At 38.9% G+C, this 12,707-nt stretch overlaps 1 protein-coding gene across 1 annotated transcript; it reads right to left on the bottom strand.

The window, feature by feature from the left end:
• Positions 1 to 2,728: 2,728 nt before the first annotated feature.
• On the bottom strand, positions 2,729 to 10,892 carry LOC149310669 (left-right determination factor 2-like). The gene is made up of 4 exons (XM_089528340.1): positions 10,557 to 10,892; positions 7,900 to 8,143; positions 6,267 to 6,506; positions 2,729 to 4,928 (listed from the first exon to the last, which is right to left on the bottom strand). Exons 1-4 carry the CDS (start codon positions 10,822 to 10,824, stop codon positions 4,589 to 4,591), a joined length of 1,092 nt encoding a protein of 363 aa, XP_089384466.1. The 5' UTR covers positions 10,825 to 10,892; the 3' UTR covers positions 2,729 to 4,588.
• Positions 10,893 to 12,707: the final 1,815 nt, after the last annotated feature.

Raw genomic sequence — 12,707 nt, 5'->3', positions numbered from 1 at the left:
ATTTTGTACGGATTCCGTCCGTACTAGGGTTAGGGGGGTGCGGAAGCACCACACCTTCCTAACTCTAGTATGGACTGACTCCGTACTTTCATGGCAGTTTATAACCCGCCACAGAGTTGGAAGAGACCACATCCAATCAACCCCTGCCATGCAGGAACTCACAATCAAAGCACACTCACCCCACAGGTGGCCATCCAGCCTCTGTTTAAAACTTCCAAAGAAGGAGACTCCATATAAATGTTTGTCCAACTGGGACCAGGGTATGGATGGGAACTGAGGGGCTAATGCTCAGCTAATATGTGTATATGAGTGCATTTCTGAGTTATTCAAAACTTGTTATCAGGCCAAGTGAAAAATTACTGCATTTCAGTTATATTAAGAAAGTGAACCTAGCCACCAAGCATTTTTTTCTAGTATGCTTTTAAATTTTTGACAGTGAATAATGGCTATTTTAGAAATAATAGGAATAAATAGTTGCTTTCTATTGTACTATGGCTGCATTACTACTGGCACTGAGTAGCACACTTATTTAAGTGTGCTGATGTTTAAGTTCACAGTGTTTTGCATTCAAAGAGCATCTCAGCATGTGTCAATTTTCACATGATTTGTTCTCTTAAAGACTTGTGAAGTTAGCACCTCATACTGTTATCTGGCTCATTTTGGTGTTTACTAATGAATTTGTTTAGCACTAAAATAGAATTCCAGAAAAAATTGCTGCAAAGTCTTTAGCGTGAACCCTGATATAAGAAACTGTTCTGCTGCTCTTTTCATCCCCAGTATTGCTCTATAACCCTTTCTCCATTATCACTGTTATGACCTTTGTTAGGGTTTCTCTTACCCTGAAATCCTGTGCACATATATTCATTAGTGAATCCCGTTGAGTTCAATGGCATTTACTCCCAGGTAAGTGTAAGTAGAATTGTGCCATGCCAGCTTGACTGCATTCATAGAAACCTACTAATGAGCAGACATACCTAGTTAATCTTTGCTTGATTCTGTGTGCTCATACAGGCCATTCCCCTATTTCCTTATATACAAAAGCTCTTTGCAAAAAATAAAGTTTCAGACAGCATATGCTCACTAGCTTTGCAGTCTATTACAGAAAGTATTTGTTGACCTTTCTATTTAATTATTTATTTCTATTTAATTATTTATATATCTGTCAATCCTTTTTCTATCAAAAGTCTTCAAAGGAACCTGCTGTACCATCATCAAATCAAACTGCTTTAACAATGAGGACTGAAACAATAGTGCTTTGTGTATATCTCTAAAGAGTCAAGCAATAATCTTGCTATCTTACTTTATGTTTTATTGTTTTGCTAGGATGTTAAAATTATAGAAAATTTATCAATCACAATGTTATTATATTACAATTGGGAAAGAACCTGATCCTGGAAACATAAGCAAGCATGCTTTTCAAAGAAGTCTCTATGGCTACAGGATTTCTTAATCTCTCCTCAACATAAACACTTATATTTGCCTTCTGAGGGAGAATACATATCATAGAATTCTTTACAGATAAGTGCTAATGACAGTTCTTATAATTGTTATAGTATAATAACTTACTATTCAGAACAGAATCCTGTTAATGTACATAGACCTGTGAGAATGTTCATCTATCTGTTCAGCAAACATTTATTGGATATTTTATATCTCTCAGCTTCAGTTCTTTCTCTGTGTAGACGCTATGTGATCAAAACTACAGTAAGCAAGCTTGTTTTCTGCTGCTCCAGAGAACAGGACCCGGAACAATGGATGCAAGCTACAGGAAAAGAGATTCCACCTGAACATTAGGAGGAACTTCCTGACAGTAAGGGCTGTTCGACAGTGGAATGCACTCCCTCAGAGGGTGATAGAGTCTCCTTCCTTGGAGGTCTTTAAACAGAGGCTGGATGGCCATCTGTCAGGGATGCTTTGATTTGGATTTCCTGCATGGCACTGGGTTGGACTGGATGGCCCTAGTGGTCTCTTCCAACTCTAGGATTCTATGATTCTATGATTCTAAGTATTTTTAAGTCCCATACACACATTAAAATTCTTCTTCAAAATCAACAGTGCTCTTACTTTCCATGGGTGCAATCCAGCCAAGCCCACACACTTTTAAATCTCTTTGGTTTCAGTGGGAGAATTAAGTGCAGTCCTAAATTGTTAAACACTTCACACAAAAAACACAGAGAAATTATCCGTAACACTAATTCCTATTCAGTTGTAAACTACAGTTGTAGATGACTGGGTTATCTAGTTCAGTTTCCAGTATGTCAGTATGATATGAAATTAAATGGATAAAGCAGATAAAAATTTAAAATATAGTGTTCATGTGGCTTTAATAGAAATGTCAAACTAGTAGCAAGGACTATAGATTGTGCCAGGAACTGGATATTAGATAAAAAAGGTGTGTTTTCTCTTCAACCACTATCTTTTCTGGCATGCCTATAAGACATGGAGGAAAAGCATTTTCACAGCTCATTTTAGCGCAAGAGGATAGTAGGTAGTATTTATATGTGCCTTGTTCAGAGTGTGTGCAAGCACCTTATATAAACAAAGAATCAGACAATGAAGAAAAGACAGATGAAAGAAATAGTGAGATAGATTTATTGCTGCATGTATAGTTTATAATACTTTAAGGTTGTCATTGCCTCTTGTCTGTTTGTGCTATGATCATTCAAATTATTTTTATGCATTAATTTATCAAAGAATTTTAATAATCCTTTCAGAGCTTATTGCCCTTATAAAATAATGTACAAGAAAATTGTAAGAAAATATAATATTATATAAAAACAAAGATTAAAAGCATACTTCACCACTTTTATAAGAGTGCATTGGCTGTTAAAGAAATGGTCATAACAATTTTCTTGAAAATTAACAGCTATGGGCCATGCAGATATTTGAGGGAAAGGGAATACCACAAATGAAGGTTATAGGCCTGTTACAGACTGCCAAAATAAAGCTGCTTCAGGTCTCTTTGGAGGTATGCTATTTAAGGCGGGATACAAACTGCCAAATAGTACGTCATCAATACGTACTAGGGTTAGGAAGGGGCGGTGCTTCCGCGCCCCCCCAACCCTAATACGTATTGAATACGTACAAGATGGCGGCGCCCTGTTCATACGGGCGCAGCCATCTTGACGTATCAGACGCTGAGCGTCCGTACGCGTCGCGTCCTTTGTGACGTAGCGAGTGCGCCCCTGGCGCCTCGCTACGTCGCAAACGCGACTCCAAAAGAAGCTCCATTTTGGAGCTTCTTTTTTGCTCTGTGCGGGAGCCGTGCGGTTTGGCTGCTGCAGCTCCCGCACGGAGCAAACGGCGGCAGCGGGGAAGCGCCGCAAAGCGGCGGTTTGTATCCTGCCTAAATGATGCATGGGTCCTAAGAGTCCAGAGGTTGCACCAAAGCCACACTCCATTCCTAAGCACTGGAGTGCAGCTTTGGTGCAGCTTCCAGATTCTTAGGATGCATGCATCATTTAAATAGCATACCTCCAAAGGGACCTGAAGCAGCTTTATTTTGGCAGTCTGTAACAGGCCATAGTTTCTCACAAGGGCCAGTGCACATAGCTAATTCTTATGAATGAACTTTAGTATCTGTGGAACTATTGTTAACCCCTCATACTGCAGATGAAGAGTCAAATACAATGGTTTGCCAAAATCTACCTAGCAAGTTAATGAGACCGATGTGATATTTCAAGGAGGGAATTCCAAGTTTTCTTAATCATGATCTCTTAATAATAACAATAACAATAATAAAAATTATTTATATCCTGCCTATCTGTGCGCCAAGGGCTCCCCAGGCTGCCCAATATTTCTGGTAAATATCAGGGCTTTCTGTTTCAGGATCTCAAAGTTTCTAATAATAGTTTCTGCTCCAGCTCCAGTTGTGCCCTCAATATAACCAGGGTCTGGCCCTGGTTTGTTGCTGGTTTATAATAGTGGAGTTGAGTGCTACCTATCTGCATGTTTCTTTTCAACTGTTTCTTCTGCCACTTAAGGTGCAGTTAAACTGCAGGGTTGATGTGGTCTTCCTTCACCCTCCTACCATCCCCTCCAGGAACTCATCACTGACTACCTCATGCTCCTTTGCCAGTATGCACATTCCCTTTCTAATATATTTTGTTTTTTATTATAGTCATAGTGCTAAAATGCTATATCACTTTAGCACTTTTACGATTAAAAAGGAAAAAAAGAAACATGGAAATGTAACGAGGGAACCAAGGTCATGTTGCTCACAGGCTACATTTGAACCACCCTGATATAAGTCCTCCCACCCATGTTAATGAAATGCATTTTGTTGGTACAAACTTTTGTATTGCTAGATTTTGTTATTTTGGCCTCTTGTGGAAAAGTCCAAATGGGAGCAGCTTCAATTTGTGGCAGCATAATTGTATTCCTTTGATGAAAGAAGAAAACTATGCTATGGACAAAACCAGCAACCAAATTCAAAATGCCACAGGTGTTCTATGAGTAGCATTAGGAGCAGTCTGTTACAAGGCAGCATTTACAGCTGTGATTAAAGCAGGAATAGAGTGTTCCAGAGCTAGCCACCTCTTTCAGTTTGGCTAGAAATACCAGTACAAATGTGTCAGTGTGTACATAGCTAGACCACTGCTATATTGTCCATTATGCAGCCACATTTTTCTACAATCATGTTGGGGAATTCTGCCACCTCAATTTCTGTGTAGTTTCCCTTCTTGACAAGGTACATCATGGGAAGTGGGGAACTTTCCACCACAGCACAGGTTCGCTCTCCATAGCCAAAATGGCGCAGCAAGTTCTTGGGCTGCCGGCAGCCACCCACACAGTGGTAAGCCTGGTAGCCAGCTGGCTCAATAATCCAATACTGAGTCCAGGTCAGCTCACGGAAATTGATGTAATGTTCCTGACGGCAGCAGATGGTCTTCTCTGTCAAGGTTTCCTCTTTACAGTCTCCAGGTCCTCTGTTAAGAAGCAAAAAACAATAGCTTTATTATATGCAATTGAGACATCAGGACTATACACACTCAAGAGACGTGAGCTCCAGATAATCTGAAGCTTGCAGATATTTGAAATGGCACAGATTTATTTCTTCTAAATTGAGCACCAATATGGGTTTGTGTGTTTATTTTATTTTTAAGGATACATGGCTTCTTTCCACCTGCCCCAATTTATCCTCATAAAAAGGATGTGAGATACATTAAAGAGTTTTCAACTGATCCAGGACCACTAAGCGGGCTTTTTGTTGGGCAAAGGTCTCTTGGTTCATATAGCCATGGCATCACAGAGGCTCTTCAGTATGGTAAACATACAATATATCATATATAATATAATGTTGGCCTGAAATCCTGTAGGGTAGTCCCATCTAAAGAACACAGTTGATTCAGCTATACGAGTCAACATATAGGTAAATTCCATTGATTCAACGAGTCTACTCTAGTCAGGACTAACAAGAGTATTAGGCACTAAAGACGGATCTCTTCCGGTGGGCATACCCACCTGACCTTCTATAAAGAACTCACCTCCAGTCATAATAGCCCACTGCCCTGCAATTACTGTAATTGAATTTTTTATACTTTGTGCTGTTTTTATGATATGTATTTTACACATGATTGCCTGTATGGAGATTTTTGGTTGTAATCCCGCTTCGATCCATTGGGAGAAGTGGGAAAATACAAATAAACATTATTATTATTATTATTATTATTGCTATATATTTATTAATGATTCATCCAATTATATCCTGCCTTTATCCTTTAACTGGGACTCAGGCAGTTTAGAAAAATTAAAACAAATACTGTTAAAAGTACATACAAAACATAAGTAAAAGCATACATAAAGTTATTATTATAATGCAATTAATTATCCATAGAATTAAAAGTATTTAATACAAATCCATCAGAAAAGATAAATGCAGACAGTTCCTAAACGCTTGCTGGAATAGAAAAGTTTTAATTTGCCAATAGAAGGAGATTAAGGGGGAAGGCATTCTAGCCTCCCTAGGGAGCGGGTTCCAATGCCCAGGAGCAGCTACCAAGAAGGCCCTAATATAAAATAATATATTTCCCCTAAGAAAGCATTGGTGGTTCTTTTAACCAATGAAAGTAAAGGCTGGATTCAGCTTTTCTGTTCAGAGAAGCATTTCTGAAATGAGTTCCACTGGGAACGCACACTCTTATTGGTGGAAAATGTGGGGAAGGCAACTATATGGCCTACTGGCTTTGCCTGTACTTAATGGATTCCTGGGATTTTCTTCTATATGAAAGGACAGATGAAAAAAACATGTACATTCTGATACTTACCCATACTCTTCCAAATTAAGAGTATAAAGCACCAACTCAGGTTTGCCAAGTGCCTTATCTGAAGGGTCCTGAGAAGTAAAGCGCACCACTTTGGCCATTTCAGAGGCATAGCTGCCTAGTCTTTCTCCTTCAATCCAGATCTCCAGGAGCATTGGCCCAGTCTTCTTGGTTTTTAGCCAAAAATGTACAGCCTGTGTGACATCAAAGTTCCTCCATCCAGATTCCATGATTGGAACTAACCTAAATAGGAAAAGAATTCACAACGAAGATATAGCCTAAAACTTTAACGTGAGAAAGAAGGGAATCATATACCTATCCTCCACAGTGTCAAGCAAACATAAAATACTCATTTTCATTAAGAAAAAAATCCTGAGAAAATGAAATTAAGACAAGGAATTGCAACAGTCTAATCCTGTACATAGTCTTACATAAAAATCTTCCTGTTATTATAGTTTTTAGAATTTCACTTCCCCAATTTTTCCAGGAAAAACGCTTCAGAAAAAAATGTTACGAAACAACAACAACAATAATACTACTTATGATTTTTGCATTCAACAGTATTTAGTCCCAATTAAGTCAATATAGCTATAATTGCAAAAAATGTTGGTTTTTCTGATATTTCCTTCTGTGCAAATACAAATATTTAAGTACAATTTATTAACACATGGTATGAGTGGGAACTGCATGAATTGCCTGTCACATGTAAGTTGGCAACAGTGAGGTCAAATATAGAAGTGCCATTTAGGCAGAGCTGCAGTGGGAAACCTTGTCAACACACATGCCTACACCTCCAACTCATGTTCTTTGGATTTGTTGGTTTTTAATATGTAGTTTTTAATCGTATACTGTTTAATCTTGTTTTAAGGGGGGCATTATATATATATATATATATATATATATATATATATATGGATGTATTTTAACTTGTTGTACGCCGCTTTGATTACCTGGCAAAAAGCGGGATAGAAATAATTTTTTTATTTATTATTATTTTATTATGTTCTGACATCTCATGATCATTTCTAAGAAGAAACTGTATATCAGATAATTGTGAAGTATAACAAAAGAACAGCCACCAGGGCCGGTCTAGGACACTGTACTGCCTGATGCTCACTAGCATACTGTGTTCCTCTCCCACCCAGGTCAAGATATATAATATCTAAAACAAAAGTAGTGAAGGTGCAGCCAGGATGCAGATTAAAACTACAACAACAAGAAGGTAAGGCGGATACTATGTGTGGTTGGGGGGGGAGGGACTCGACACATATTTGCCCATCCCTAAACTAACAACAGCCATGTTATTTTGGCACATGAGACAGGAAATTCTACAAGCACCTCTTCTCCCTGGCAGTGAAAATACAATAACCAATTAAATAACCAAAAAATTGCTGCCATTTCATAGCACCCTGAATCTGCCTGCATCCACGTTTAACCAAAGGGCTAGCACTAATCACAACTCATAATCTTAATATTCACACTACTTCCCCTGCCCTACCCCAGTTTCCACCTGATATATCCGAATGAAGTTGCTTCTGTGTTCCTGGGATCTCTGCTCTCTTTCCCTGAAACTGCATCCCTCAACTGAGTTTCATGCAGGTTTACTGAACTAACTGACTGGGTACCTCATTCATACCTGGAATCAATCAAAGATGTTCGGTTGGTTCCATTGTCTTGAAGCTGTACCCAGTAAACGCTCACCCTGGCATTCATGACTGGCCTCTGAGACTGCCTGAGGGGCAGGCTTTTCATGTTCACAGGCTTTTTAAAAAGCTTCAGTTCAGCCATAGTAACTTCACTGTTTTCAGGTATCCTCCCCTCCATGTCAAAGATCAGATTCTGGCGGGTGGCATCTGAATAGAGGACATCTCCTGAAATATCTGCATTTGGGAAGAGCAGAAGTACTTCAGTTCATCATCATGTCTATCTCATATGCTCCATTTTTATCTTACATGCTCCATTTTTATGTTACAGCACAGCAGTCCTCTCCAACTGAGTACATTCCAGATGTGTGAGACTACTATACTATTCAATGGCTGCATGGACTGGGGTTGATGGAACTTGCAGTCCAACACATCTACAAGGCACTCCTGAAAATAGATCATCTCTTGTCACAGCAGTTGTTTAAAATGCATCATCAAATCCAACATATTTTTCTTCATATGCATCTCAGCAGATAAAAGAAAGGCATCTTAAGCTATAGAAAGGAAATCTTTTGGAGGAAGCAGTGGGGTTTGTTCATTTAGAGCAGTACTTCTCAAATAGTGGGGCGGGCCCCCCGGGGGGGGGGCGCAAGGCTCAGTAAAGGGGGGCGCGAGGCTCTGTTATGCAGAGGTGTACTTATAACAATTTTATAGACAAATGATACTATTTACAGTCGAGCGGGGGGCGCGAAATGTTTTCTTCTTCCTAGGGGGGCATGACAGAAAATAATTGAGAAGCACTGATTTAGAGGAAAGCAGTTCTGAATAGATGGCAGACTGGCATTAAGTACATCCCTATTATACCTCTGAAATTTTACCCCACATTGCTCTCTCTCTGTCCCAATAATGATGATGAAAATATGGCCCAATACAGACTGTGTCAACTGCATGGCAGGAATCATATTTTGGTTCAGTGAATTCCTGCATTAGCACCTTATATGGCAACCCAAAGCACAATTCATGCAAAAATTTCCTCTGGCTGAAGTATTTTAAAAATAATAATTTTAGACTAGATCAGGCATAGGCCACCTGGTGACTTTGGATTGTTTTCAATTTCACCACCCATGATCCTCCACCACTGATCATGTTATATGGGGCTAATAAGAACTATAGTGCCAAACATCTGGAAAGGCATCATTTTGGGGAAGGCTGCACCAAGTTATTTTTAATGGAAGACCATGAACTGAATAGTTAGCACTTAAAAACATTGCATGTGGCAGCTCTAGCAGAACAAACTGAAAATTTCCACACTTCTCACTCTTCCTTGGTTGTTGGGGAATCATATATTTCAGCTCACCATGTGGCTTGAGCCACAGAGACCTGGTTCACTGCAGAATTATCAGTTGAATGTGTGTATGTTCTTTTATAGCGGCAACTATGCAGCATCTTATAATTGTTTCTCCTCTTTTATTACACTTATTAAACTCATGGTTTAAATGCAGTTAGGAAGCTACAACACTATACCTACTGAACAAGGAGGAGGTCCTATTGAATTCAACAGAATTTGTCTCTGAGCAGACAGGCATAAGATTTACCATCTGGGTTGCAAACATTTGTATTTACCAGACAGTGGCTGGCATCTTTTTTGGTTAATCCCAACTATATTTAGACCCATTCAATTAATTGTTGAATGGTGAATCAACATGTAGTTAAATGTCATTGATTCAATGGGTCTACTCTATTCAGAAGTAATAACAGGATTTTGGTCAGTAAATTCCATTAAATTCTGAACAAGCGTGTAGGCTTCAGCTATCACTATTTGGGACTAAGTCCCCTAAATGCAGAATATCATGCTTTGAAGTAAGCACATTCAGGATTGCAAAAGGTGATGCCAATTAATGCTATGAATAACAAAGTGAATGTTTGATGAACTAATCATGTGAACAGTGCTTGGTTTAACATGGCAACATAACGTCAATAATAACTAGGCATAAGAAAGTAATTCAAGGAGGCAACTTTACTGGACTCAAGCTTGCCCTACTTTAGTTGTTGAGCAAAGCTATCTACTCCACCTTATTATCATTTTTAGGACAAGTATACTTAAACATCCTGAGATTCAGATTTAATCTTTGGATATATATTAAGGTAAAAATGGCTGCGATTTGAACTCAGTGCTTTTGCTTTTTGACAGTTTAACTCCATAAACATTTCAAAGCAGATTTAGGCCTGTTACAGACAGCCAAAATAAAGCTGCTTCGAGTCACTTTGGAGGTATGGTGTTTCAATGATGCATGCATCCTAAGAGTCCAGAAGCCACACCAAAGCCATGCTCCAGTCTGGAGCGTGGCTTTGGTGCGACTTCTGGACTCTTAGGATGCATGCATCATTGAAACACCATACCTCCACTGTGACTCGAAGCAGCTTTATTTTGGCTGTCTGTAACAGGCCTTTGATTGTGATTTGAGACTCAGATCTTGCTTTTTCAGAGAGTGTAAAAGTTATTATTATTATTATTATTATTATTATTATTATTATTAGGAATACACCTCCCAATAGCCATGCTTGTTGGCAGTTTCGTGGAGCTGATGTCAAAAAAAGTACACCCCAAGCTCTGCTTTTAGTTACACACAAGAATAACAGGGAAGCTTACCTGCATTGCCGGGAATTCCTCTGAGGATCCCAGCTAGACTTGGCAATGCTCTTCGTTTCACTCGGTGACGCTTCAGCAAGGTCATGTATCTATTTCTCATCTTCTCTGGAATGACCAGATTCTCTAGGTCTGTCTTCTGTAGGACAGGGACTTCAGGAAGCCCTAGTTTCTCCAGCAACATCTGCTTGAGTCCTTTTTCGCTAAATCCACTGGCAGGGCTAGCTATGAAGAGGGCACAGGTTACCACCCAGCTAAAGCTCACAGCCATCCTTTGCCTGGCAGTCAGCTGTGAAAAAGATCTCTTCAGTCCCTCTCCTCAGCACAAGCTGTTCTTGGCAGGGAAGAGATAGCTCTGTAAGGCTGGAAGCTGCCTGAATGGGAAGGACGGCTGATGTAAGGGCTTTATATGGCAAGTCCGATACCACTGGCATAACAAATTCCACAAGCAGAAGTGAAGCAGAAGACTTGGAAGTGTTACATCCCCTTTGTATGCAAAGCCACAGCAACACCTCACAGCATTCCTGTATTATATTTACAAGGTCATGTACTCCTCAAAAGAATCAGTGGACTCAGCTCAGACCCGTTTCATTCATGGTGTTTTCTTCTACATTGTTTCCACAAAGGAAAACATATGAACACAGTAACTTTTTACATGCGTTGCATGACAGGTTTTCCATCAATACACATTTATGGGGTTTTTGTCAGTGTGGGTGGGAAGATAATTCAGCAACCACTCAGTTTTGTTAACACACAATGAGTGTTTTCTAACACTATTGGATCTTGTTTCATAAACAACAAAGCCTCACACCAGATCTTGTTGATTCCAAAAGCCTGCTTCCAAAGCTGCTAAAATAAAAATCTATGATATACACCAGGATGAGCAAATTCTCCAGATGCCAGACTGCAACTTCCATCATCCTTCACCATCAACTATGTACCATTGCTAGGACTGATAGCCAACAAAATATGGAAGGCCTCAAGTTGTCCATCCCTAGTACACACATACATCAACTATGCATTCAACACTACATGGTTAACCAGGAAAAGTAAACTACTATTCTAGACATTTTATGATAAAGATTGACAAGGCTATCATTTCAGATAAAAATTCAGTGGCTTACCAATAAACATATTACATAATTTTCACCATAGGAATCTTCATAGTCCACATACTTTCTTTTACCAAGATTGTGAATTGTAACAAGTGCATTGTAAAAATCATAATTAATCACAACACTTTGATGGTTTCTGTCCCTGAACCAGCCAAGGCATTAAAAAAAAAGCAACTAAAAATATTTTTAGATGTCTTAGAATATAAGTTTGAGCATTTTTAAAGGTTATTTGCAAACTTTTCATAATGGTTTTTAAATATAGCATGTTAGGTTTATTTCAAGCTACAATATGTAGCTGGTTGCAGAAATGTGTTATTTTTTCAGGAACAGAGCCTTAAAATCCATCACTTCACCAATACCAAATAATAATAATAATAATAATAATAATAATAATAATAGAATCTATTTATATGCCGCCCAATCACTGGGAATACGGGCGGCTTACAACAGAAGGGATAACAGACGGTTCCCTGCCCTCAGGCTTACAATCTAAAAAGACACAACACAAAAGGATAAGGGAATGGGGAGGGGGGGATCAGGTCCAGCATTCTTCTCTCCCTCTGAGGCCTGGACCAATTATCATAGAATACAACAACAACAACAACAACAACAACAACATTTTTATTGATATCCCACCTCTTCTTACAGATCGAGTCAGGTTACAATAACACAAAAATACTTCAATAAAATACATAATACATACATAACGAAGATTATATAATCCCCAAACCTCCTATTTTAAACAAAATAACAATATAAAATACAGATTAAATTTTGTTAAAATAGGCAAATTGAAGAGAGACATCTTGGGGCAGACAGGAACTATCCATATCATTGTGATAGGAGGTCAGTCTGGAAAGGCCCACCGGAAGAGATCTGTCTTGACAGTCTTTTTAAAGGCGTCAAGAGGGGTGAGATGTAGGATTTCTTCCAGCACGTCATTCCATACTTTAGGAGCAGCAGATAAGGAGGCCCTCTGAGTTACCACAGCCAATCTGGTATCATTATTATTATTATTATTATTATTATTATTATACTT

This window comes from Sceloporus occidentalis, unplaced genomic scaffold (genome assembly GCF_023333645.1).
Source record: "Sceloporus occidentalis isolate IW3139 unplaced genomic scaffold, rSceOcc1.0.p SCAF_6, whole genome shotgun sequence".
Lineage (NCBI taxonomy): Eukaryota > Metazoa > Chordata > Lepidosauria > Squamata > Phrynosomatidae > Sceloporus > Sceloporus occidentalis.
Note: the sequence above shows the minus strand (reverse complement) of the source record. Positions and strands in the feature narration are given on the sequence as shown.